Source organism: Erigeron canadensis, chromosome 6, assembly GCF_010389155.1.
Source record: "Erigeron canadensis isolate Cc75 chromosome 6, C_canadensis_v1, whole genome shotgun sequence".
NCBI lineage: Eukaryota > Viridiplantae > Streptophyta > Magnoliopsida > Asterales > Asteraceae > Erigeron > Erigeron canadensis.
Window position 1 is genome coordinate 37,462,876 of NC_057766.1, and position 24,518 is coordinate 37,487,393.

Below are 24,518 nucleotides of genomic sequence, written 5' to 3' on the forward strand. Positions count from 1 at the left end.
ATTAAACTCTAGTGGTTAGAGTTGGGCAAATTCTTGAAGTGTCAAGAATTGAAGATTTCCTAGTGGTTAGGAATAATTGGTGTGTCTTGAAGTGTCAAGACTTGGTAAATTCCTAGTGGTTAGGAATTGTTGGCTCATCTTGAAGTGTCAAGATTGTATTGCGGACTCTCCACCGGTTTTGGAGAAAGACAGTGCTATAAAATCTCGATTGCGTATCGAGGAGTGGATTAAGGTGGATTAGTTAACATCCGACCCCAATCACTATATATCGTGGTGTTCATGTGGTGATATACTTTCGTACCCTTATCTTCGTATTATTGTTCATTATCTTGTTATCATATTTGCTTCTCAAGGATTCAATTGGTTGTTATAGCTACAAGGGTTAACTTCTTTGTTGTTCAAATCATGCAAGTTTTGTAACTAGTAAGTTAAGATTGATTGTTAATCAAAAAGTTTTGTAAACCAAGTTAAAAATCGAGTACAACCTATTCACCCCCCTCTAGGTTGCACTTACAATTCCATTAACCCTATTTACAGAAGAATGGATTTTAAACAAACCATGGAAAAAACTTGAATTTTCATCACCCTCCAATCCCCATCTAACCCTTGCCTTTTGTTTTAAATCTCTAGTCCGCACTGCCTCCGCCTCCAAAATCTTCCTTTTCAAATCCATATGAATGCTCAGATCACCAGGCGATATAATACCTGACTCAAATTTTTTCTCTATACAACCAAGAACTTTTCTCCACTCTTTTTAGTCTCCTAACATTTTTTCTTTATCCGCAGCAATCCATGATCTTATTTTCTTTTTTAATACTTTAAGTTTGTTGGCCAATATATAATCAGGATGACCCTGACCAAAATCAGTATCAATAACACTAAAAACAACTTCATTGAAACCTTCCATGGATAACCAAGAGTTGAAAAACTTAAATGGTATTGGGCCAAAATCTACGTTGAAGCATTCAAGAGTGAGTGGACAATGGCCAGATAGATTTCTATTATGAGCAGGTAGCGAGGCATTCAACCACCAAGCAACAAAATCAAGACACACTAGAGCTCTATCGATTTTACTACATTTACCAAGGCATGGTTACCGAGCAACAAAATCAGGACATACTAGAACTCTATCGATTTTACTACATTTACCATGACAATTGATCCAAATGAAAGAGATAGAAACAATCTAAGTTGGAAACTGTTTGCTACAATACTCTATCCTTTTGGCTAGATGCTTTTAGTGTTGCTTTTCGTCGTTTTATATTTGTAAGTTATAACTATAACTACCGTGTTACATACTTCTAAAAGTTAAAAGTACTAGCTACAATTTTTGTAAAAATAGTTACGACTATAACTTATAGCTTTAAGTTTGCAAAACCTTGTTCGTTTAGGTGCAACTAATCAAATTACAGGGACCAATCTCGTCGATACGCTCCAAACACAAAACACAACAAAATCCGATAAAAAGTCAAAACTCTCAAAACAAACGGTTAACGATTGTTGCAAAAATGGCTGCGGCTGGTGCGGCAACTCCATGTCTCCACCTTATCTTCCACCACCACCACCGTATCACCGCCACTCTCCGCCCTTTCTCTGCCATCCACCACCACCGCCTTTCGCTTCTCTTCACTCGTAACAAACACCGTTCCTTTTCAACCTCACCTGAGATTGAAACCCCACGCGCCGGCCGGTCCGGTTCGGTATCTTCCCCACCGGTTCAGACCGTCGATTACGTAGAAAAGATAGATGTGAATCCTCCTAAAGGAACAAGAGATTTCCCTCCTGAAGAAATGCGACTTCGTAATTGGCTGTTCAATAACTTCCGAGAGGTTTTATCTATTTTTTATTTATATTTTTATAGATTGAATTTTTTTTTTTTTTTATAATTCATTAGTAGCCTTTAATTAGTACTCGGTACCTGCACAATGCGATGACTAAAAACATTGAATTATTAAAGGGTGTTTGGATTATTCTAGTGTTAGTACTCTACAGTGTTAAGAGACTCAAGAGCTGACATTTTTAAAGAAATGATCCAACTTTTGGGATTTCTCATCCTAACTTTTGAGACTATTTGATATGTACCCGTCCCATAATAGGCTCGTGTCAAGCCATAAGCCAGGTGTATAACCCACTTCAATGAGCTAGCTCAGCGGAGGAGGGAACACCAAAACTTTTAAACCACCAACCAATCCCATACTTGGACTATGTGGAATCGTAACACCATTATGTATGGGCTCATCTCTTTTGCAGATTCTGCTCATTTGTTGCATGAATGCTTGATAACATTGATCTATCCCTAATGTTGACAAATGCAAGTGGACCTTCCTTTAAGTGAATTATCAATAGGAATGCTCATAGAGTATAGTCAATTAAGCTATGTATAATCCCACACCGACCATCGCTGTTGGGTTTGTCTGTAATGCAGTGAATACTCTAGTGCTTGTGCTTGTGGATATTCTTGTCGCTTAAAGCTAATTTCTTTATTTCTTGTTTGACTGAAACACACGTATGCTAACTGGTTCTGTTAAAAATAGGTGTCACGGCTGTTTGGATTTGAAGAGGTTGACTATCCCGTGCTAGAAACAGAGGCTCTTTTTATAAGAAAAGCCGGGGAGGAAATACGTGACCAGGTTCAGCTATACTTTCATTCTTGTGGCACGTATCAAGGCTTTAACTTGTTAGTTTATTCATTTGTGTAGTCCAAAACCTGTACGGTAGAATAGTGATATTGATTTAATAATAGAAATTTAAAATGTCGTAAATAGGTTTGGAATATAGCTTAATCTATTACTAGTATAAGTCAAACTGAACAAGATTTGTGCTCATGGATGGTTTCAACTCCTTTACTGCAGCTTTACTGTTTTGAAGATAGAGGAAATCGTCGAGTTGCGTTGAGGCCAGAGCTTACTCCTTCTCTAGCTAGACTTGTCATACAGAAAGGGTACTCTCCTTAGTGTTTTATGGTTTGAAAATATGGAGCCATGTGTTGAGTTATTTATTTGGTATCTTTGATTTTGTGTATCCAGGTACACGGATGTCAGAATTTGATCTCCCTGTTTTTTTCTTTCCAGAAAATCTGTACCCCTCCCGATAAAATGGTTTGCTGTTGGACAATGTTGGCGATACGAGAGAATGACAAGGGGACGGCGTCGTGAACACTACCAATGGAACATGGATATAATCGGTGTGCCTGATGTAACCGTATGCTCTTACTAGTTTCTTTTTTTCTCTTTTGTGCTGTTGTGTGTTTACACAAACATTTGATTTGTTGTGTGTCTCGTGTACGTATGTTTGATAATTCCATGTAACTATTTTACTTTCTACAAAAAAATCCGGGATAACTCTTAATTTATATGACATCTCACAAGTAGCATGTTCTTATCTTTTTGCACATTTGGTTTAGAAATGCAACTGTCCCAACAAAATAGTTAAGGTTTTCTTCTAATCAGAGCAATAACTTCCGTCGTATCACTTATTAGACATGCTATAATCTGTTGAGAAGCTGTCTAGTTGGTTAGTTATTCTTGTATCTTATTTCTAATCTAGCAAGTGATAATGTTCTATGTTTTATAACAGGGAGAAGCTGAGCTTATCTCATCAATTGTTACGTTTTTCAAGCGAATTGGGATAACTGTGAAAGATGTTGGCTTCAAGATATCTAGCAGAAAGGTGTGGATTGATCTTCATTATTAGTGTTTGAGGTCTTCTGTCACTTTATAACATGTGCCTTAACTTTCTGTGAAGCTGTGCAAAGCATAACTGTAACTAGCAGCTTTTATAATGCTGCAAACAAAATTGTACCCATGTTACTTTTGCTTTGCTAGTTTGCTTAATTGCTCCTTAGGTCTTAAGCTCAAATATGACTAGCAATTATCTGTTTTGTCATGTTCCATGAAAGAAAAGGTTGATTTGGGGTTGATTTAAACCTCTGACAAAAAAAAACTAATATTCATACAAATATATTAGCAGATATAGCTAGGAAGATGTTTCTTGCACTATATATGGGACTGATTGCTGGTTATATGATGGTTAAGGTGTCTTGCATAAGGGGGAATAAGGTTATACTATGGCATAGTCTTACTGTTCTAGAAAGGATTCTGTTGATCTTTGGATTGAAATTTGCTGTGTATACTTAATGTAATTCTAGCGCACACTTTCGTCCTATATTGCATCTATACTAGACATGCCATTCATAGGTCATAATTACATTATCCGTCTATTTTTCTCAAAGATGGTTATAACTTATTAGGAGTTAATGCCAAAATGACTTGCTCGGAGATGAAAAAGTTCTTAAATGGACACTTGGTGCAACTTTTATTACATGTCCTTAATGAAAAAGCTAAATAGCTCAATGGATTGTTTATGTACTCTCTGAACAGATGAACTTTTTCACTGGCAGTTTACTTAGTTTATCTTTTTGTAATACATATTAGCTGGTATGATATAAACTATCTCAAAAATGCCTAGATGCTCCATAGTAAATTCCCTCCCTTTTTTTGCAGGTTCTCTTTAAGTACTATAATGTAGTTGGTAGGACTACAGCTATCCTAAAACAAGTTCTGAAGTTAATAAATAGCTTGTTTCCCTGTCTCTCATACAGGTTCTACAGGAAGTGCTGAGTTTGTATTCAGTACCAGAAACTTCATTTGCCAAAGCTTGCATCGTTATAGACAAGGTTAGTGAAGATGATTGATCTTATGAACTTTGAGCTTCCAAGTTAAATATGTGTACCTACCCTCAGATTTGAAATCATGACCTCAAACATCAAGAGTCGACTTCGTGCCAACAAGGCCCTTTTCACGCTATTATAATAGTATTTCTATATTCAACTACAAATGGTTACCGTTCTTCTTGTAAATCCCTTGGTATGTGATTCCAAGATATTTTAGCTTCCCGTTTGCATTTGTTCACTAATTTTCATGAGAAAAAATGTATACTGCCTTCTGTGTTTCATGTAATATTGATCAACTGCATATGAAGCACAGTCAACCCTTGCATCTCCTCTTATGTGCATATTGTGTATATAGTGTACCTACACTTTTGTTGATTAAATGATCTATTTTGAATTTTTATCGGAAAAAGATGGGTAAAATACCCATGGAGGAGATCAAGAAAGAGCTAATTTCTATTGAGTTATCAAACGAGGCAATCGAGGATCTATTGGAAGTTCTGTCCATGAAGTCTTTGACGCAGTTAGAAGGTATTATTTTTGGCTCTGCTACAGAAAATTTATCTTATGATATCTGATGAAATATTTTTAATTGACATGCAATCTATTTTTCACAATCTAGTAATTATCACCAAAATATCAATTAATAATAGTGTTCCCTGTTAAAGAGCTTTCTTGAACTTTGAGAAAATATTAGAAACTTTGTTTTGTAACCTTTGTTACATGGTTGCTTTGTGTAATGAGACTTTAGCTTTTCTTAATCTATTAATTATCACCAAAATATCAATAAATACATTGTCCTAGTAAAGAGCTTTCTTGAACTATGAGAAAATATTAGAAGCTCTATTTTTGTAATCTTTGTTACATGGTTGCTGTGTGTGATGTGACTTTAGCTTTTTGAATAATGAATTTAAAGTTTATTAATATACCTCTGAAGTTAGTTTTCTGGTGACATTCAACATGCTCATATACATAGCGTAGTTGGTATTTAGAGGTATATTTTTGTGTTTTCTAACTGTTGGCATTGTCTGGAAAACTGGAGGATATGTTACATTACCGTAGTAGTTCTCATCTTTATCTTGTCTGTTTTCCATAGAGAAACTTGGAGGTTCAGGGGAAGCTGTGGGTGAACTAAAACAGCTATTTTCACTTGCTGAAAAGTTTGGTTATTCGGAATGGATTCAGTTTGATGCTTCCATTGTTAGGGGCCTAGCTTATTACACTGGAATTGTATTTGAGGTCAATTTTTTTCTATTGCTAAAGATAAAAACCTTGAATATCTTTTATTTCTTTTTTGAGGTGATCATGAATCGTTACATTAATCATTTTAAATTATAATTGCTATCTGTTCAGGGTTTTGATCGAGAAGGTAAACTGCGTGCCATCTGTGGCGGTGGACGATATGATCGCTTGCTTTCTACTTTTGGGGGTGATGACATTCCTGCCTGTGGCTTTGGCTTCGGTGATGCTGTCGTTATAGAAGTGAGTTAAACCACCTTTATTTCATTGCGTGTCATATAACCTCTTTTCAAATATTCCAGCTTTTGCATAACTACTTTCATTAAAAATGGATAACTATTATAGCTGCTGAAGGAGAGGCAACTTTTACCAGAAGTTCCTCTTGAAGTGGAGAACATTGTTTGTTCACTGGATCCTGATCTTCAAGGTGCAGCTGCGATAGTTGCTACTGTTCTTAGAGGAAAGGGTCAATGTGTTGATTTAGTTTTGGAAAACAAGCCGCTTAAATGGTAAGTAGCTCTAATTTCCCATTGAATACATGTTTTCGTGTCACTGTATTATTGTATCAGATACGGTACTGGTTCTAGTGGTGGCAAATTGTCCTCGTATCGTCAAAACATGTAATTTTTGTGTGCAGGTCGGGTCAGGTTGACTCTTTTGTCACGTCTTTAATCTCTAAAATTTGTTGCGTCAACTATGCTCACCATTTTTTTTTGGTGACTTTGAACCTGTTTTAGCCGTTTTCTTGAGCTATTTATATAGTCTGTTTGAGAAAAAAGAAATTTTAAGTTTAAGAATTTCTCGTTGTATTCCATTATTGTGCAGGGTGTTCAAGCGAGCAGCTAGAATAAATGCACGCAGATTGATACTTGTAGGAAGCTCTGAGTGGCAAAGAGGTATGGTTAGCGTCAAGATCCTCTCAACTGGGGTACAGTTTGAAGTCAATGTTGATGAGTTAGAGTGAGACATCTAAATTTTCTAGTACATATGAAATCTCAATTATATTATATTATTATATCCATTGAAGTTGAATAACGGGTTACTAAAAATTTCTAATGCATCAGTTCATTTTTTTAGACTCGTTTCATGTCCCCTTTTGTTTGATGATTGTTGCTTTGAACGATTTCTTTTGTTCCTTTCCCCTAACACGTTTTGTCTTGCCTTTTGAAAAAAACATGCACGAAGCTTTGCTTCCATGTCAACTTGGATTTCTGGAGTATTATGCTTCTGAGCTGAGCCACAAAAATTAGAGATACGTCATGATTTTGCTGCTAAACTAACTTTACGAATAGAGTGTTCATACTCCCTTGGATTATGGTAATATGATAATCATTAGTTACAAAACATAAAAGTCAAAATGTCAAATCTCACATGAATCAGAAAAAATTAGGTATGTCATACCAGACAGGCTACCATGAGGGCGTGACTTGTTTTCCAAGTGAATCCTGCAAAATACGTGTCAACTTGTTGTCTCTATAGGGAACTCAAGTGTTGTCATTAAGTGCGTAAATAGCTTGCGACAATGCAAAAAAATGACCCCTAAGTCAAACCCCTTCATTGCCAGTCCAACTATCTTCCTTTCCTGATAGTTACATGTATTTTAGCAAATGCATTTTATTTATTTAAGGCGAGAAATGGGTGGGGATATTCAAAAAGGGTCATTTGGAATGATTGCAATCACTTTGTCTAAAGTTTTCTTTACAATTTGATGGGCAAACTTAAAAGATCAATAACATATGCAACTTGGCTAAATAAAAAAATAAATTACCTGAGTTCATGGTTAACTTCAAACAGGTTCCATAGTGTACTCTTTTTTTTGGATAAAAGGACTTGCGCCCTTTGGAATACATTACTGAAATAAAAGAGATACAAAGAAATGCCCTCACGGCCCCCCTCATAGTAAATAAAAGGGACATGTAATGCAGGAAATGAACCGAGTGACTAGACAGACCAGATCACGCAAACTATATCAAAAATACATGGATCTAACAAATGAAACTATGACGAGCAATCTAAATCACAATGCATTACAATGCTACTCTATCCATCTAACTTCATGAATTGGGCATTCCCTCCTGTATCCGACTCTACATCTTCCTCATCTCCTGTATCTGTATGAACGGGTACTCATGACTCATGACTCATGCGTGTTGGAAAACAAACATTTTATCTAACTTCATGAATTGGGCATTCCCTCCTGTATCTCACTCTACATCCTCGTCATGAACCGGTACTCATGACTCATGCGTGTTGGAACAAACATTTTATCTAACTTCATGAATTGGGCATTCCCTCCTGTATCTGACTCTACATCCTCCTCATCTCCTGTATCTGTATGAACTGGTACTCATGATTCATGCGTGTTGGAAAACAAACATTTTCTTCGTTAGGGTTTTCAAGTGGAAATTTCAGAAAATGTATTAATTACATCTCTTCAAGGACGTCCTGAAAATACAAACACGACAAACAGTTCGAAAGATTTAGTATTTTACCAAAGAATATGGTACAACAGTAATTTTTGGATGAAGACTTACCCAACTATCACGAGTTGTTATTTTAATATTGAAAAGCTGACAAAACGAACGTAAATCCTCAACCGGTTCAGTCGCTCAGGCAGCTGAGTGACAAAACGAACGTAAATACTCTAAAGTCACTGGTACTCATGACTCATGAGTGTTGGAAAACAAACCTTTTATTCGTTACGGTTTCTAAGTGGATATTTTAGAAAAGCTATCAATTTCATCGCAACGACTTCCTGAAAATACAAACACGACAAATGGTTCGAACATATAGTATTTTACCAAAGAATATGGTACACCAGTGATTTTTGGATAAAGACTTACCTTACTATCACGAGTGGTTCTTTTAATATTGAAAAGGTCACAAAAAGAACGTAATTCCCATAGTTTTAACTTCATTAGTCGAAAGCAACTTTGTCTCATTTTCCTGATGAAAACATAAAACAACATAAAATTAGATGAACACGCTAATGACTAATCATATCTACCAATATAGCTCATAAGGCTAAGGAGTTGGTGCGAGTGTTCAATCCTTTCCCCTAGCACTTTTTGTCTTGCCTTTTGAATAAAGCCATGCACGAAGCTTTGGTTCCATGTAAACCCGGCAAAATGGGCGGGGCGGGCAAGTTTGGGTAACGGGTCAAAACGGGTTCGGGTTTAAGCGGGCAATTTTTGGAATGCGGGTCGAACGGGTGCGGGTCAAAGCGGGTTGGGTGCGGGGCGGATACGGGTCAACCCGAATTTTTTAAAATAATTTTTAGTTTTTTTATAATTTGTCTTCATAAAATATAAATTAAATTATTTAATGAAATAAATTAATAATATTATTTTAACACTTCCCATCATTTTATAAACTTAAAAATCATACAGAAAAAATCAAATTTGTATTGTACGATTCTATGACAGTAAATATATATTATATTTATATTGTAATACCCCTAAAAAATCATACATATTTTGGAGATCACGACCATTATCAGCAAAAAAGTTGAAATACCCCTAATATATTGTAACTAAGCTTCAACAGTCCAAAGCTTTGACGGTCCAACCACCGTGACCACCACCAAGAACATAGTCGCTTCCAACATCAGAAACTAGAAAGTCAAACTCAGACTTACGGCGACATTACCGGCGACAATCGCCATCCCCGCCACCGTCAATCGATTTCAGTTGGCTGTCGTCACCGGCGACCATCATCGTCATTCAATTGGCTGGTTTGCCACCAACATCTCCGTACGTTGTAGATTTATTTTACTTTTTCCATGTTTGATTCCTTGGATGTCCAATGTTAACCCGCTCGATCGACCCGCTTGACCCGCACAGAAAGTTCAAGGCTTATTTGAAATACCCATTCATACCCGTTGTATGATTTTAGGGAGAATACCCACATGAGTGGAAAAAGTTGCCCAATGTTACCCGCATTTGCTTGTTTGGGTAAGTTTTGCCAGCCCTAGTTCCATGTCAACTTATATTTCTAGAGTATTATCCTTTCCCCTAGCACTTGTAAAGTTTTTATATTTAATCATAATTAGATCTTAATAAAACAGGCGATCCTATTTTTTGCATAACCATATACATCACATATGTTGATCCTAATGCCATGTGTACTGAAAGGTCAATGACTTCCGTTTTTACGTTCCTAGAAAATATAAAGAATATTCATCACATTATGTTGGTCCTATTCTCTTGTACATCCAATGTAAGTGTTCCGTTGTTTTGACACCTGCCAGCCGATTATATAACGAATAATGGATAAAAAGTGGTGCCAAAAAAAAAAGAGTTTATCACACACATCCGTAATCGACAGTGTTGTTATTCAGAGTTGTTTTGAATTAGGAAAACATGTTAATAGAAGTATCAGACTATCAGCATATCCTAATGGCCATGGATTGTATAATCTTAAGTTCTTAACTATGACAGACTTTCAAAAAAAAAGAGGAGAACAAGAACAAAGACTTACATTTAAGTATTCCGAGATCACCAATTCTAACCAAACCTAGAACTGTAGGTTGGGGGAGGGGGCTCCCCTGTACCAACCTTTATTAGCATTTTCTTTTGGGTACGGCAACAATCTTCTCACTTTCTCTCGGTGGATTTGATATCAGAAAAATATAAAAAAACAAGAGTGCAAAATGTATGATGATTTTCTGTTATGGATTTGGATTATTATAGAAAATTAAGATCAGTGTTGCTTGATGAAGTGAGCTGAAATCCTGTATCTTCAAAGATGATGAAAAGAGGTACGGGATGGTGGCTGATTGCCAGATCTTTGACGATTGGCTGGCCAGGGGTGGGGGTGGCGGTGGCGGTTGATGAAGGCAGGGCGGGGAAAGTGGGATACAGGGAGTTAGGGTTTGCTGGAAACTAAGGCAGCTATTTAAAGTGTCTAATTCAATAATACATTTAATAAAGATATAATTATTTTGATATAAAAGTTCTAACTAAAAGTTAGTTAATAATAATAGGGAAAATGATATGATGTCTTTGTTAGATGATGTTGATTCACAAAATCATTTAAATCATTTTTTACTCATGTCAAAAAGTTCATATGATTTTAAATATCATCCAACCAAAATAATATTAACATCATTTAAGTGGTTTGTAATTTAAAGGGAGTTTTTTTATGTAATCATATAAAATAAAAATATTAATATTGTCTTTTAACAAAAATAAAATAATTAAATTTGATCTAATGATTTTAAATCAAATATGAAATTCATCTAAAAGTTCTTATCTATTTATGAATGAATTTAAGACTTTGTTATTATTGTACTTTTTATTTTATTATTTTTAATTAGACTTGTAAATTATATAGCTCATCAAATATGTACAATAATCAACAAAAGAGAGTTGGACAGACCCAAAACTCAAACTAAAGACAATGTCAAATGTAACTAAAGAGAACATAAAAGAACAACAACAAACCTTATACAACTCAGTTTCATGCATAACACACTCAATACAACAAATCAATACTACACAAGCCAACAATTCATCCATTTCAATCTCCATTGGGCTCCAATATTAATAACATTCTTAGTCTGCCTTATTCTGATGGATAGAAGTTGATGCCTTGTATTTTATTAGGCTAATTACTTGGAAAGTCCCTCAACTTGTCACTCAAACCTTTTCTGGGACTCGAACAAAAAAAAGTTGTATTTGAGGGTATGAAAACGACTAAAACTACTTTTATGGGGTCAAGTGTAAGTAGCCGGTCAAAAAAAAAATTAAATGTAATTTCTCTTTTATTTTATTTCATTTATGGATTACATGGAAATTCCAACTCATATCTCTATACAAAACACCAAAGATCCAGCTACAAAACTCATAAAACAATTTGAATAATCGTGATTGTATTTTTGTCCCCATCTAACCATTCTCATGTTCAACTCTTATTAAATAACCCAAGTTAACGATGTGAAGTTTTTACTTAACACCACCGTAAAATCTCCATAGCCGCCACCGTAAACACCACTACTATTCCGATAATGAACCTTAATACCCAAATCTGACACTTTTAAATTGATCAATCTTATTTGTTTTTCACCCAAAAAAGTTCTTCACGGGAGACCTAATTAGTTGTGAGGAAGCCAAAACTAGATCTGGAATCAAAGGGTAGCGAAGCTACCGGTGGTTGCTGTCGGAGAGGCGAAAGAAGGGTTAATTGGGATGGCGGAGAAAGCGAGTGTGTGTGGCGGTAGTTCTTGATAGTTGTGTGTGTTTGTAAAATTGGTAGATGGGTTTTGCAGATCCAGTGATTTGGGATGAAATCATTGTTTAGATTTTGGTAACTTCGTATCCAATGAAGTTTATGTCGCCGACAGCGGTGATTATAAAATGGAGTGGCTACATGTTGATATGGTACAAGGAAATATTAAAAAGTCGCTAAATTGAACTTTTTTTGTTGCAGTCCCAGAATAGGTTTTAGTGACAAGTTGAGGGACTTTTCACGTAATTAACCTTTAAATATAAGGATAAAACCGGCTAGTTATTGTTCACGTCAGCAAAAAGTGGTCACGGTCCTACTATAGTAATTTTAGCCGTTTTCATACCCTCAAATAAAACTTTTTTTTGTTCAAGCCTCAGAAAAGGTTTGAAGGTTTGAGTAACAAGTTGAGGGACTTTCTAAATAATTAGTCCTATTTTATTATAATTTTGCTAAAATTGGGGATTCCATTGTATCATCAAGTCGAAAAATATACTTATATCCCCAATGGTTTTTGTAAACTTATTTTCATTTAATACACATATTTGATGTAAATTGAAGCTATATTGTGGGTAAACTTCTTGAAATAGTAAGGAGCTCATAGAGGCTTGAAGCTCGAGCTTCAACTACATTTATTTTAACTAGTTTTATAAGTTAAACTTGAAATATTAATATTTGGCTTGAATGATTTATAAGTTTGGTTTATTATTTCGAGTCAAACGAGTTTATCAATTCCAAAGAGCCTAATTAAAGTGAGTTTGATTAGCTTGTAAGTTCCAGCCTTGACACTCCCAGCCTACTACTTCTGCCTGTATAAGGCCCCGGTATGAGTTGTCTCAAAACTTGAATCTATCCGTAGGAATTTCTTTTGGGGTGGTACTTTATCACGTAAAAAGATCCCATGGGTTGCTTGGGATTTAGTCACTGGTCCAATTGAATCGGGTGGGTTAGGGTTGGGTAATCTATATGAAAAGAATCTGTCACTTCTTGCCAAATGGTGGTGACGTCTTCGCAAAGATCCAAATAGTCTTTGGGGGCATGTAATTACAACCCTGCATTCCACCAAAAAGAATTGCTCCCCGGTTCCAATTAGAAACAATCTTGTGGGTGTTTGGAAGACCATTGCTAAGCTAAACACCCACTTGATCCATTTTAATGTTTCTTTGGAGAACATGATTGTAGGCTGTTTAGGTAAAGGAGACCGGATCCGTTTTTGGTTAGATACATGGATTGGGAACACCCCATTATATAGGTCGTTCCCAGCTCTTTTCAATTTAGAAAAAACCAAGGCATGCTATATCAGTGAGAAATGCACTGGAAACGGTGTTTATCCCCGTTGGGAGTGGCATTGGATTCGCCCATTATCTACTCCATCTGAAGTACATCAGTTCGAGACACTACTTTCATTGCTTGAGGAGTATCAGCTTACCGACTCAGAAGACACCTGGAGATGGCTACAAGACCCGAGTGGACATTTTACAACCAAATCCCTAAATCAGAGACTCCATATGGCAGCTTATGGGCCACATAACTGGTTGTTTCCCTGGAATAGAGTTGCACCTTTAAAAATCAATGTTTTTTGCTGGCGAATGCACTTAAATCGACTCCCGACCTTAGATTGTCTAGCTAAAAGAAACATCCAAATCACCTCCAAAATGTGTCCATTGTGCAACAGCTTTGAAGAAACTGTTGACCATTTATTTCTGAACTGCTCTTTTGCAAACCTTGTGTGGACGAACGTCCTGAGCTGGTGCAAGATTCCTGCCCCCAGACCTCGATCCATTAGAGAGCTGCTGGACATTTACAAAGATCCCTTCATTCGGACAGAAAACAGGAAGCTCATCAACCTCATCGTTTTTGCTTTTTGCTGGGTTTTGTGGAAAACGAGGAATGAACGCATCTTCTCTAGCAAACAACCCTCACTTCGCTATGGCTTCAAGGAAATCAAGAACCTGAGCTTCCAATGGCTTTCACTGAGACAAGGCAAACATGTAATTGATTGGCCTAAGTGGTGTTCCTTTACCCTTTAGACCCCATGTTTTTCTCGTTTATGTATTTTGGTTTCGCGTTTCTAGTTGGTTTTGCGTTTCTATCCCAGTATATGTTCCCTGATCTTTATGTAATCTACTTCTCCCCCCTTTGTATTCCCTAGCTTCTTATCGGGTCTTGTTATTAATAAAGCAATTTGAATGTTCAAAAAAAGCTTGTAAGTTCCAAAAGAAGGTTTTTTTTTTCCCTATAGTCATAAATGCGATTTTTTGAGCTTAAACTTGGGCTCTTAGATTCGTTTATCCAACAAACTAATATTTGTAAATGGGTAACCCAATCTTTAAATGTAATAATTAAATAATTAAGGTCCATATTAATGAACGTAGAACATGAAGCTCGATATCAATATTGAAAAGTCAATCTAAAATCATGGATTTATTCTTGCTTTTTTTTATATATATAATAAAATAATAATAATAATAGCAAGTACTTAAATTTAAAATCATAATGATATTGCCTAGCAAAAATAAAATAATCTAAAACCCAAAAAAGGATTACTTGCAGAGCATGTTTTCCCTAAAAAATTTCCAATTTAATTTTGATGATTACGTGAGAATGTAAAAACTAAACTTGGTGTCCAAGTTTAATTAATGCGAGATATAAAACTTTCCTATGTAAATATATATAAACACACCATACCACACTCTCCAGACTCCAGACTTTTGTAGTATTTCTCAAAAATTAATTTACTGGAGCTCTAATTCCAGTCGTTCAGTTGCACGGCTTTATGTTTTTGTGATATCTTCTATTATCCTTTGCTCTATTGTTCGATTGCTTCCTGCTGACAGGTAATTTGCTGATTTATACCGTAATCAATACTATTACTATTGTGTACCGGGTTGATCTGTTAATTAACCGGTACTTATATAACTAACAGTTTGTATCCAATTTTATAGAGTATATATATGATGGCTAATCAAGTCCAAAAGATAGACATGAATCCTCTTAAAGGAACAAGAGATTTCCCTCCTGAAGAAATGCGACTTCGTAATTGGCTGTTCAATAACTTCCGAGAGGTTTTTTCTTCTTCATTAAATTTTAAGGATTTATTTTCTCTATTTGTATACTCGTAATACACAAGTAGCTCGTATAGATAGTTTCGCTCAATGCTAACTGGTTCCTTGAAAATTCAGGTATCTCAGTTGTTTGGATTTGAAGAGATTGATTTTCCAGTGCTAGAACCAGAGGATCTTTATAAAAGGAAAACCGGGGAGGAAATATCGGAGCAGGTTAGTTTTCCAATTTGTGTAGTCTGAAATCTGTACAGTAAGATAACAGACATCAATTCAATAATTGGAATTTGAAATGACTAAAAGGATTTGGGACATAAGTAGCTTAATCTGTTTTTCAAGTTAAACTGAAAAAGATTCGTTCTCATGGATGGTTGCAACTACTTCAATGCAGCTTTACTGTTTTGAGGATAAAGGAAAACGACGAGTTGCGTTGAGGCCAGAGCTTACTCCTTCTGTAGTTAGACTTGTCATGCAGAAGGGTACGTACTCTCCTTAGTGTTTCATGGTTCTAGTTATTTGATTTAGTCTATCCAGGTACACGGATGCCAGAATTGATCTCCCTGTTTTTTTCTTTCTGTCCAGAAATTGTGCACCCCACCCAATAAAATGGTTTACTGTTGGACAATGTTGGCGGTATGAGAACATGACCAGGGGACGGCGTCGTGAGCACTACCAATGGAACATGGATATATATGGTGTGCTTAATGTAACCGTATGTTCTTATTAATTTATTCTTTCCTTTTTGTGTTTCTGTGTGTTTCCATAAACCTTTGATTTGTTTTATGTCTCGTGTACTTATGTTTGATAATTAGATGTAACAATTTTTGTCCCAACAAAAAATCCAGGAGGGACATTGTTTATATCACATCACAAGTAGCATGTGCTTGTAGTCTTGTACACGTGGTTTAAAAATGTTACTTTAATCAGAGCAATAAATTCCGTTATTACATTTTAGACATGCTATAATCTCAAGCTGTGTAGGTAGTTGGCTATATTCTTGTATTCTGTATTATAATTATAATAGTATATAATATAGTAAGTTAAAATGGGTTTTCTGTTTTATAACACGGAGAAGCTGAGCTTATCTCAGCAATTGTTACACTTTTCAAGCGAATTGGGATAACTGCGAAAGATGTAGTCTTGAAGATATTTAGCAGAAAGGTGTGGATTGATTTTCATTATTATCTTCTTACTTTATTTTTTGTTAATGCATATTAGCTCCCAAAATTCCCCAGATATACTCCATAGTAAATATGCCCCCCTTTTCTTGCAGGTTCTCTTTAAGTAGTACAATTTCATTGGCAGGACTTAATCTGTCTTGAAACTAACTCTGAAGTTACTAATCAGCTTGTTTCCATGTCTCTCATACAGGTTTTGCAGGAAGTGCTGAATTTGTATTCAGTACCAGAAACTTCATTTGCCAAAACTTTCATTGTTGTAGACAAGGTTAGTAAAGATGATCGATCTTATGAACTTTTCACACTATTATAATGGAATTGCTATATTCAACTATGAACTATAAATGGTTCCCATTCTTCTGCAAATCTGTTATTTTGTTATTCTGATTTATTTTAGCTTCCCATTTGCAATTGTTTACAAACATCGGTGAGACCAAACGTATTCTGCCTTCTGTGTTTCATTTAATATTGACCAACTGCATATTTGTATATAGTGTACCTACACTTTTGTTTATTTAATGTCTGTTTTGAAATTTATTTGAAAAAGATGGGTAAAATACCCATGGAGGAGATGTAGAAAGAGCTGATGTCAGCTGAGTTATCAAACGAGGCTATCGAGGATCTACTAGAATTTCTGTCCATGAAGTCTTTGACGCAGTTTGAAGGTATTATTTTTGGCTCCCCTTAATGAAAAGCTCGTTACTAGCAGTTTGAAGGTATTATTTTTATCAAACACTAAGATCTTTTTTGGTGATTTTGAACCTGTTTTAGCCGTTTTCTTGAGCTATTTATATATTCTTTTTGAGACAAAAAAAAAAAAAACAGATGTAAGGATTTCTAATTGTATTCCGTTTTTGTGGCAGGGTGTTTAAGCAAGCAGCTAGAATAAATGCACGCAGATTGATACTTGTGGGAAGCTCCAAGTGGCAAAGAGGTATGGTTAGTGTCAAGATCCTCTCAACCAGGGAACAGTTTGAAGTCAATGTTGATGAGTTAGAGTGAGACATAAAAATCTTCTAGTACATATGAAATCTCAAATATATTATATCTATTGAAGTTGAATAACGGGCTACTAAAAATTTCTAATGCATCAATTCATTCTTCTAGCATTGAAATGTGGTTTGTTAGTTTATCGATTTGCTCTGTTTTTCTTGAAGGTTATTAGAGGTTGTTATGGTACCATTTAATTTTATCACATTACACAAATCTTTTATGGTTTGCTAGTTTATCAGAGAGATGGCAAAATGGGTGGGTTGCGATATACAATACACTTTTTCTTTGGTCGATTAGGACCTACTCACTTACAGCCCAAAGATCCAACTTTATTCATATGTATGCCATGTATTTTACCATAATTCCGCTTTGGTTGGGGTTTCTCAGTGTCATATATTCCCAATGGATTTTTGACTTTCTGTAAACTTATTTTCACTTGATGCACATGTTTAATGCAAAATTAATCTACTATGGGTGTAAACAACTTGAGAGATTAACGAGCTCCTGGAGGCTTGAAGGTCGATCTAATTTATTGATTAGTTTTATAAGTTGAACTTGAAATATTATTTTTTTTAATTTGACTCGTTTGTAACGTTTAACTATAAGTTGAACAAGCTAGTCGAGCTTATCGATTCGACAGAGCTTAATTAAAGTGAACTTGATTAGCTTTTAAGCTCTAAAAGAAGTTCTTTTTATAAGTCGAATGAGCTGCACATTGACCTTTGTATCAGCTAAAATATTCACCACAACAACAGTATCATGAGAAGAACATTCGTCCAAGCAGTGGAGTGGCTTTTCCTTTTTATACTGTGGCCGGTGCAGATACCACTACTGTTTGACAATATATGTTTGTTAATTTATCATCTTTTTTGCTTTTAATTCCAGAAAAAACAGCCAACAACCCGAATTCCACTAACAAACTTATAAAAAACAGATTCAATTTAAGCATGAGTCATGTTTATTCCCCAATAAAAATAGGAACAGGTTCCATTAATCTTGATCAATATGATTCGCAGTAAGGTCTTATGAACGACAAAATCTATGAAACTAGTCCGTTTGCCCCATTCTCATCATAAAGGCATGGCATTTTTGTATGATATATTGATTTTGGACCACAAAGGATAATTCCCTATATTTTGTCATTTTGGAAAGGTACGCATTGTATGTGGCCATATAAATCAATCTAAAAAGTTCATGAGTGTGCGTCGTCAATGGGCACAGGCAGCATATGTATACAATGTAATCTTGACAGAAATTTTGTTCGGTATCCATGACTAGTGTAATCAACTCGAATTGGTTTAAAAGGATCATTCATATAATCATATTCATAGATGTATTTGTGATACGACTAGGCAGTTTGATACCGCTACAGGCAAAATTTTGTTCAAGGTGATTAAAACGCTGTATGAAATTTAGTCGCTACATGATAGGTAAATCATAAATGGCATAACCTAGCAATTCCCTGGCTCGGCCCGTTATGTGCAGCTGGTCCATTTTGACTTTAATAGGTACTCAATTGGTTGTTTCACTAATTATTCGGTCCTAGCTAAAGGGTCACCCTGGTGTGCCTTCCTGATCCTTTTACTAGAACACATGGCCATCGATCTGGTCAGATATACTTAATTACCACTTCTGAGCTTGGTTTACCAATATATGTATGTGGCATTATTGCAGCACCCCTATTGCAGCACCCCTTTTGATCAGATACACGATGATAATCATGTTCTCAAGGCAAACGGTGGCTACGCCATAGCAAACGATGGACGTACATGATCTTGCACTTTTTATAACGAAAATGGTCGTATTCATTAAACCTCCCATCCTCGTCATCATCATTAATAGATATGATACGGCCGGTATATATTATTTTAGTCTTCAAATTTATATCAAATCATAGAATGAGTAAGTTAATATAATAATATGCATGGAACAATATATAGAATTGATGCTCTATATAATTTTAAAACACAATCCCGAATGATTTATAACGGAATATATGTACATGTGCCATGCGTACATGAGGGACTCCCTGGAATATTTCCCGTCATCACAACAACTTTAACATAATCTTTTGATGTTAAAAATAGCATAAAAGAATCACAAGCCTTATATCAAGTACTGGATAAGAAAATATTTGAGATTTTAAATCAATCAGACTACGAAAACTTCAAATGTATAGAATTCAGGTTCTCTATTATTTGAAATCATTATTAGTTTTATCTGGATTTATAAGTCTTGAAGCTATGGTTACTATACATATACTACGCGCGGAGTGTAATGTATTGTACATTAGGGTCGATTATTACTTTTAAACTAGATTTAGTCATGTATTAAACTAGATTTAGTCATTTATATCTATGTTACACCTTATGATATTAAAGTTTATATATGCATAAACCATGTAATGTAAGTTTAAACATTTATAAACCATAAATAATTTTTGAAAAGACTATAGCATATAAAAAAAAAAAAAAGAAGCTAAATATATCAACCTACATTTAATCATATGCTCGTACCCAAATTAAACGTATAGCCTAAAATTTCATAAGGTAAAAAATCATTCAGGAAATATAAATGAACATCCTTGTTATGAAAAAGTAATTTTTGAAAAGCCCAAATCAATTAACTTGATAATAATAATAATCTATCAATAAATTAAAATAAAAAATTTACTCTACAATCAATGGAGTTTTTAAATTTTTTTGGGAACAACAGACTGAAATTATATTAAAAAACACAAGTACAAAGAGATACAAATTAATTCTAACGATACAACAAAGTTCATAAACTATGTGCTTCCGAGACCATGTGTTTTTGATGTAGTCCCATACTAGTCCCGAAGAAAGCACCAACATATAACACCATGCTAGCAATAACAAGACATGACGATCCTACACAAGTTCACTTCAAAATATGGTGCATATATGATGTCTCTCGATCTTTAGAGCATGCAGCAGCATTCCAAAAGAGTCGAAGCCAATCAATCAAAAACCACAACAAAACAGTTTGAAACCGGCATTTTGTAGCACAAAGTCGATCATCTATCCAATAGGCCGGGATTCTCTATCCAATCTTCACCAAGAGCTTGATATTTTCTGTACGTTGTGATTAGTTATCCAAATTAAAGAAAAGAAGAGGATACAATCGAGTTGAAAATATTTGCGATACTTAATTTCCTTAACTTGGAGTCGTTATGAACGACTCGATCTCCTTCCAAGCAAATATGTTAACTTTTTTTGGAATGAGTTTGTTCCATTGAAAGATCGATAATGTTACTCGAAGGTGATGATCAATTAATGAACTTGCGTAAATGAGCATTAATGAAAACAGAGTTACCTTCAAAATTCCATTAATTGCCAAGAGTCGTTTTCGATCATCTTTAATATCAAGACTTGGCAGCATCTCGACCAGCTGGCCGGTTCAACTGTTGTTGCTCATGACCTTAATTACCTATTAAATATTCAAAACATTGTATGGAACTGATTATAGAAAATAAAAATATTATTTCCATAGATGAATTTATATTATTACTTGTTAAAAGATTATATAGATAATCGTATAAACTACAATATGTTGTTGTTTACATATAAATAATTTTTTACTATTTTAGTTAATTTCAAATTAGAAACATAATTGGATTAGGATTATGTAATTACGTATTTAAAAAAAAAAATATCAAAAAAACAAGTGTCGATCAAGAATCTCACCACATGTCGTTTCAAGAATATTACAATCATGTTTTAGTATATTGGTAGACATGATATATAAAAAACAAACTGATATTATAAAGATAAACTTGTAAATTCAGTTGTATTTTTGTATTTAAAGATAAAGATAAAAAAAAATATTTATTTCCAATTATAGCGTTTTAGCACGAGTAAAACATAATCACAGGGGTCAGAATTTCAAAACAACTTTATGTACTCTATGAGTCTTAATAATAATAATAATCTGTATTGGAAGTTTGTAAATTACCAAGTTTATAAGGAAAAAGATCAATAATTTAAAGTACGGGGTAATATGAAAGTCATAATTCAACTCTTATCTATGGAAGAAACACTGGAGCCGAAGAGGCCCGCACGTCCATGAATATAAAGCTACCATACAAACACACACACTAAAGTGAAAAGGAAAAGAATACAAAAAACCAAAAGGGAAGGGGGTCAAAAGTGCAAAATACAAACAAACATCCGCGACAAAGTCAGGTGGGGTCTGGGGTGAGGGAGGGGAAATAGAAGCGGGTTGTGGGACTTGCTATGCGCATACCTTTTGGAAGTTTGACCTTTGTATTTATTTATTTAAAAAAAATACTCCGTATTAATCTTTTTAAACTTTAATCTAAAAATTCTTATAAAACTATATGAGTGTGACAAACAGATTTCATTTAATCTCTTTATTAATTTCACTCTTTAAATTTTCATATATCATCATCTCATGAATTAAGATGATTTTCAAATAAATATTACGAGGATCAATCATTCTCTTTCTTATATGAAAAATTAAATTAAACTCGTTCGTTGGACGGTAATATTATATTAAATAAGCGGTAATATCATAATACGTAGATAATATATGTTACTTTAACCATTAACGATTATAATGTAATAAGCTTATCAAAAAATACTTTAGTATAATAATAAGTAAATATTTTCGAAATTTATGTTACACGTAAAGTTCCATATATTACTTAAAAGAATTCCTTTTAGGAACAATATGTCACATAGTAATAATCTTACTTTGAGAAAGAAAAGGAATATCACATCAGTCTAAATTACCCTTATTTAGTTATATAGAAGAAAATGATAAATGATTTTAAATTTTTAAATTCATTATTAAAGAAATAACTAAAAAAAAAAAAAAAATTAATAAAATTTTATAATAATCATACAAATTACAAATCTATTAATATTTTATAAAAGAAGAGATAATTAACTGACAACACATTTTTTTACCAAAAGTTTTAAATTTTTTTTTTCTTAACTCTTGTAAAAAAGACATATATACGTTTTCAACATGTAACTCATATATATAAATACTCGTATATTTTTAAATAATGATTTACATAGAGGGTAACAATCCGGTAATAACACTCTTAAAATAAGAATGATGAGAACACTTAAAAACATCATTTTGATGCATTATAAGTCCATAAAATTAACATACTGTACAACTAATTATCATTATTTAAGTGCTTACCAATGCATTGATCCGTCGAAATTGAAAAAGGTCACATTTTTTATTGGATGCATCATTTTGATGAATATGCATCCAAGATGATGGATGCACAAAACAAAAAACATGATTTTTTTTATTTTGACAGATCAATATGTTGTTAAACACTTAAATAATGATAATTAGTTATACAATACATTATTTTATGGACTATTAACGTATCAAAATGTAGCTTTTAAGTGTTCCCACCGTATTCTTATTTTAAAAATGTTCTTATTTAATTGTTCTCCTTTATATAGATTTATATTTTTTTTTTAAAACCAAAAATTTAAAAAAAAATTTAAAAAAAAAATATTAAAAGGGAAAAAAAAGAAGGAAAATTGTGATTCTCACCGTTCTCAACCTTATTTTAGTTTTCACATTAACTCTCTACTTATTTGTTTAATTAAAAACTAAATTTATGAGATGAATGGCGAAAAAACATAAAAACCCAAGAAAGTAGGTGGAGAGTGTAAAGCGTCAAAAACCCGGGTTGAAGACGGGCCGGGTGGACCACCGATGGCTCTTGGGGCCAGTGCAAGTGTTATTCCCACGTGGGACTCCATTTGCTGTCACGTGATCCTTAGCTAGCCGATGAGTAGTACTGGTACATAACAGTCACGTGATTCTTAACAGTCTTCACGTATGTACTTTGCTTTTTGTGGCTTTACTTTTCTACATATATATATCAGCCATCAATAAAATTGTATTACTTTTCTATTCTTTTTACATGTATTGTACTTGTAATTTAACTAGTTCCTGGCTAGTTTTGTTGATCAATTTTGTTGATCAATAAAATTTACTTTTGTTGTTAAAATATATATATATATATATCACAGGCATAACGTACACCATTGAGTTTATATACTATCTATATTTTCATTTCAGCGTGCATTAAACTAAAAATATAAGGATGCATTTATACGTTAGTTAATTAATTAATTAATTAAAGGATTTATGGTATCTCTATATTTTTTTGACATCATTATTACTTATTTTTCATTATTAAACTTATTTATATGAATTATTTCTTTTTTATTTTCTTAATTTATGACATCATCTTATTTTAAATTTAGATTTTTTGTTTAATTTCCTTATGTTATTAAGTATTTTCCTTCTTTAAGTTTATTTCATTTTTATATTTGTTATTTATGATGTCTTTTTTTACTAAAAAAAATAGTTTTTTTTTAATTTGAAAACCCTAATATTTTATACATGGTCTTTTAGATTTTCATCATATAAATAGTTTTATCATAGTAGATTTTTTAAATTATTTGCATGGTATGCGGGTTAATAAGCTAATTATATATATTCAAAATATAAGATATACTATTCTGAGATTATGCGTATGGTTGAACTATCTCAAAGTTTTTAGACATCAACGTAACTTAATATTACAAACTTTACCTCCTAATAAGCCCAGGTTGAAACCGGGTTAAATAACTGGTAAAGATTAAAAGAGAAACTTTAAATCAAAAATGAAGTAATCTATACCCTATTGAATTTCTTCTTTTTTATCCACCCTTAAATCAACATGATGACATCATCTTTGACTCAACTTTTAGTCAAATACTCTTTTATTCTTTTAACTACATATATAATGCTTCAACAATACATATTAATTAATGTTAATATTTTACTTATCTAACCATATTAAAATTAATATGTCTAATTCTTTTGTTACCCTTTTTGACTATCAATCTCATACAACATGTATTATCATTTTTATTTTATTTTTTAATTTCATATTTGATTTTCTTATAAATTGAATTAATATTATATATATATATAAAAAAAAGGTTTAGGTTTTCTTATTTTGTTATAAATAGTGATTGTTTCAAAAATTATATATGCCTTTAAGTTTTTAATACTTTTTTCTAACAAGTATTAGCAATTATGTGTAGAGTTTCTTGATTTGTGTCAAGTAATATTATGATCCAT

At 33.6% G+C, this 24,518-nt stretch overlaps 1 protein-coding gene, 2 long non-coding RNA genes and 1 pseudogene across 4 annotated transcripts; 2 read left to right on the forward strand and 2 right to left on the reverse strand.

Annotated features, from left to right (window-relative positions):
• The first annotated feature begins 1,482 nt into the window (after positions 1-1,482).
• On the forward strand, positions 1,483-6,984 carry LOC122602694 (histidine--tRNA ligase, chloroplastic/mitochondrial). Its single transcript, XM_043775283.1, has 11 exons — positions 1,483-1,829; positions 2,535-2,630; positions 2,853-2,941; positions 3,072-3,201; positions 3,577-3,669; positions 4,601-4,675; positions 5,083-5,200; positions 5,766-5,908; positions 6,023-6,151; positions 6,254-6,417; positions 6,734-6,984. The coding sequence occupies exons 1-11, from the start codon at positions 1,509-1,511 to the stop codon at positions 6,870-6,872; spliced, it is 1,497 nt and encodes a 498-aa protein (XP_043631218.1). The 5' UTR covers positions 1,483-1,508; the 3' UTR covers positions 6,873-6,984.
• Positions 6,942-10,803, reverse strand: LOC122602696. 2 transcript variants are annotated; one of them, XR_006324368.1, is made up of 7 exons: positions 10,388-10,787; positions 8,752-8,854; positions 8,598-8,663; positions 8,443-8,525; positions 7,677-8,353; positions 7,310-7,490; positions 6,942-7,140 (listed from the first exon to the last, which is right to left on the reverse strand). It is a non-coding gene; the product is annotated as an uncharacterized LOC122602696 (long non-coding RNA). The 2 variants fall into 2 exon arrangements; XR_006324369.1 differs by lacking the exons at positions 6,942-7,140; positions 7,310-7,490 and having other exon boundaries at positions 7,652-8,353; positions 8,443-8,663; positions 10,388-10,803.
• Positions 10,804-14,637: 3,834 nt separating this feature from the next.
• Positions 14,638-17,524, forward strand: LOC122602695 (annotated as a pseudogene).
• Positions 17,525-20,043: 2,519 nt separating this feature from the next.
• Positions 20,044-21,087, reverse strand: LOC122605926. The gene is made up of 3 exons (XR_006324757.1): positions 21,074-21,087; positions 20,703-20,816; positions 20,044-20,461 (listed from the first exon to the last, which is right to left on the reverse strand). It is a non-coding gene; the product is annotated as an uncharacterized LOC122605926 (long non-coding RNA).
• Positions 21,088-24,518: the final 3,431 nt, after the last annotated feature.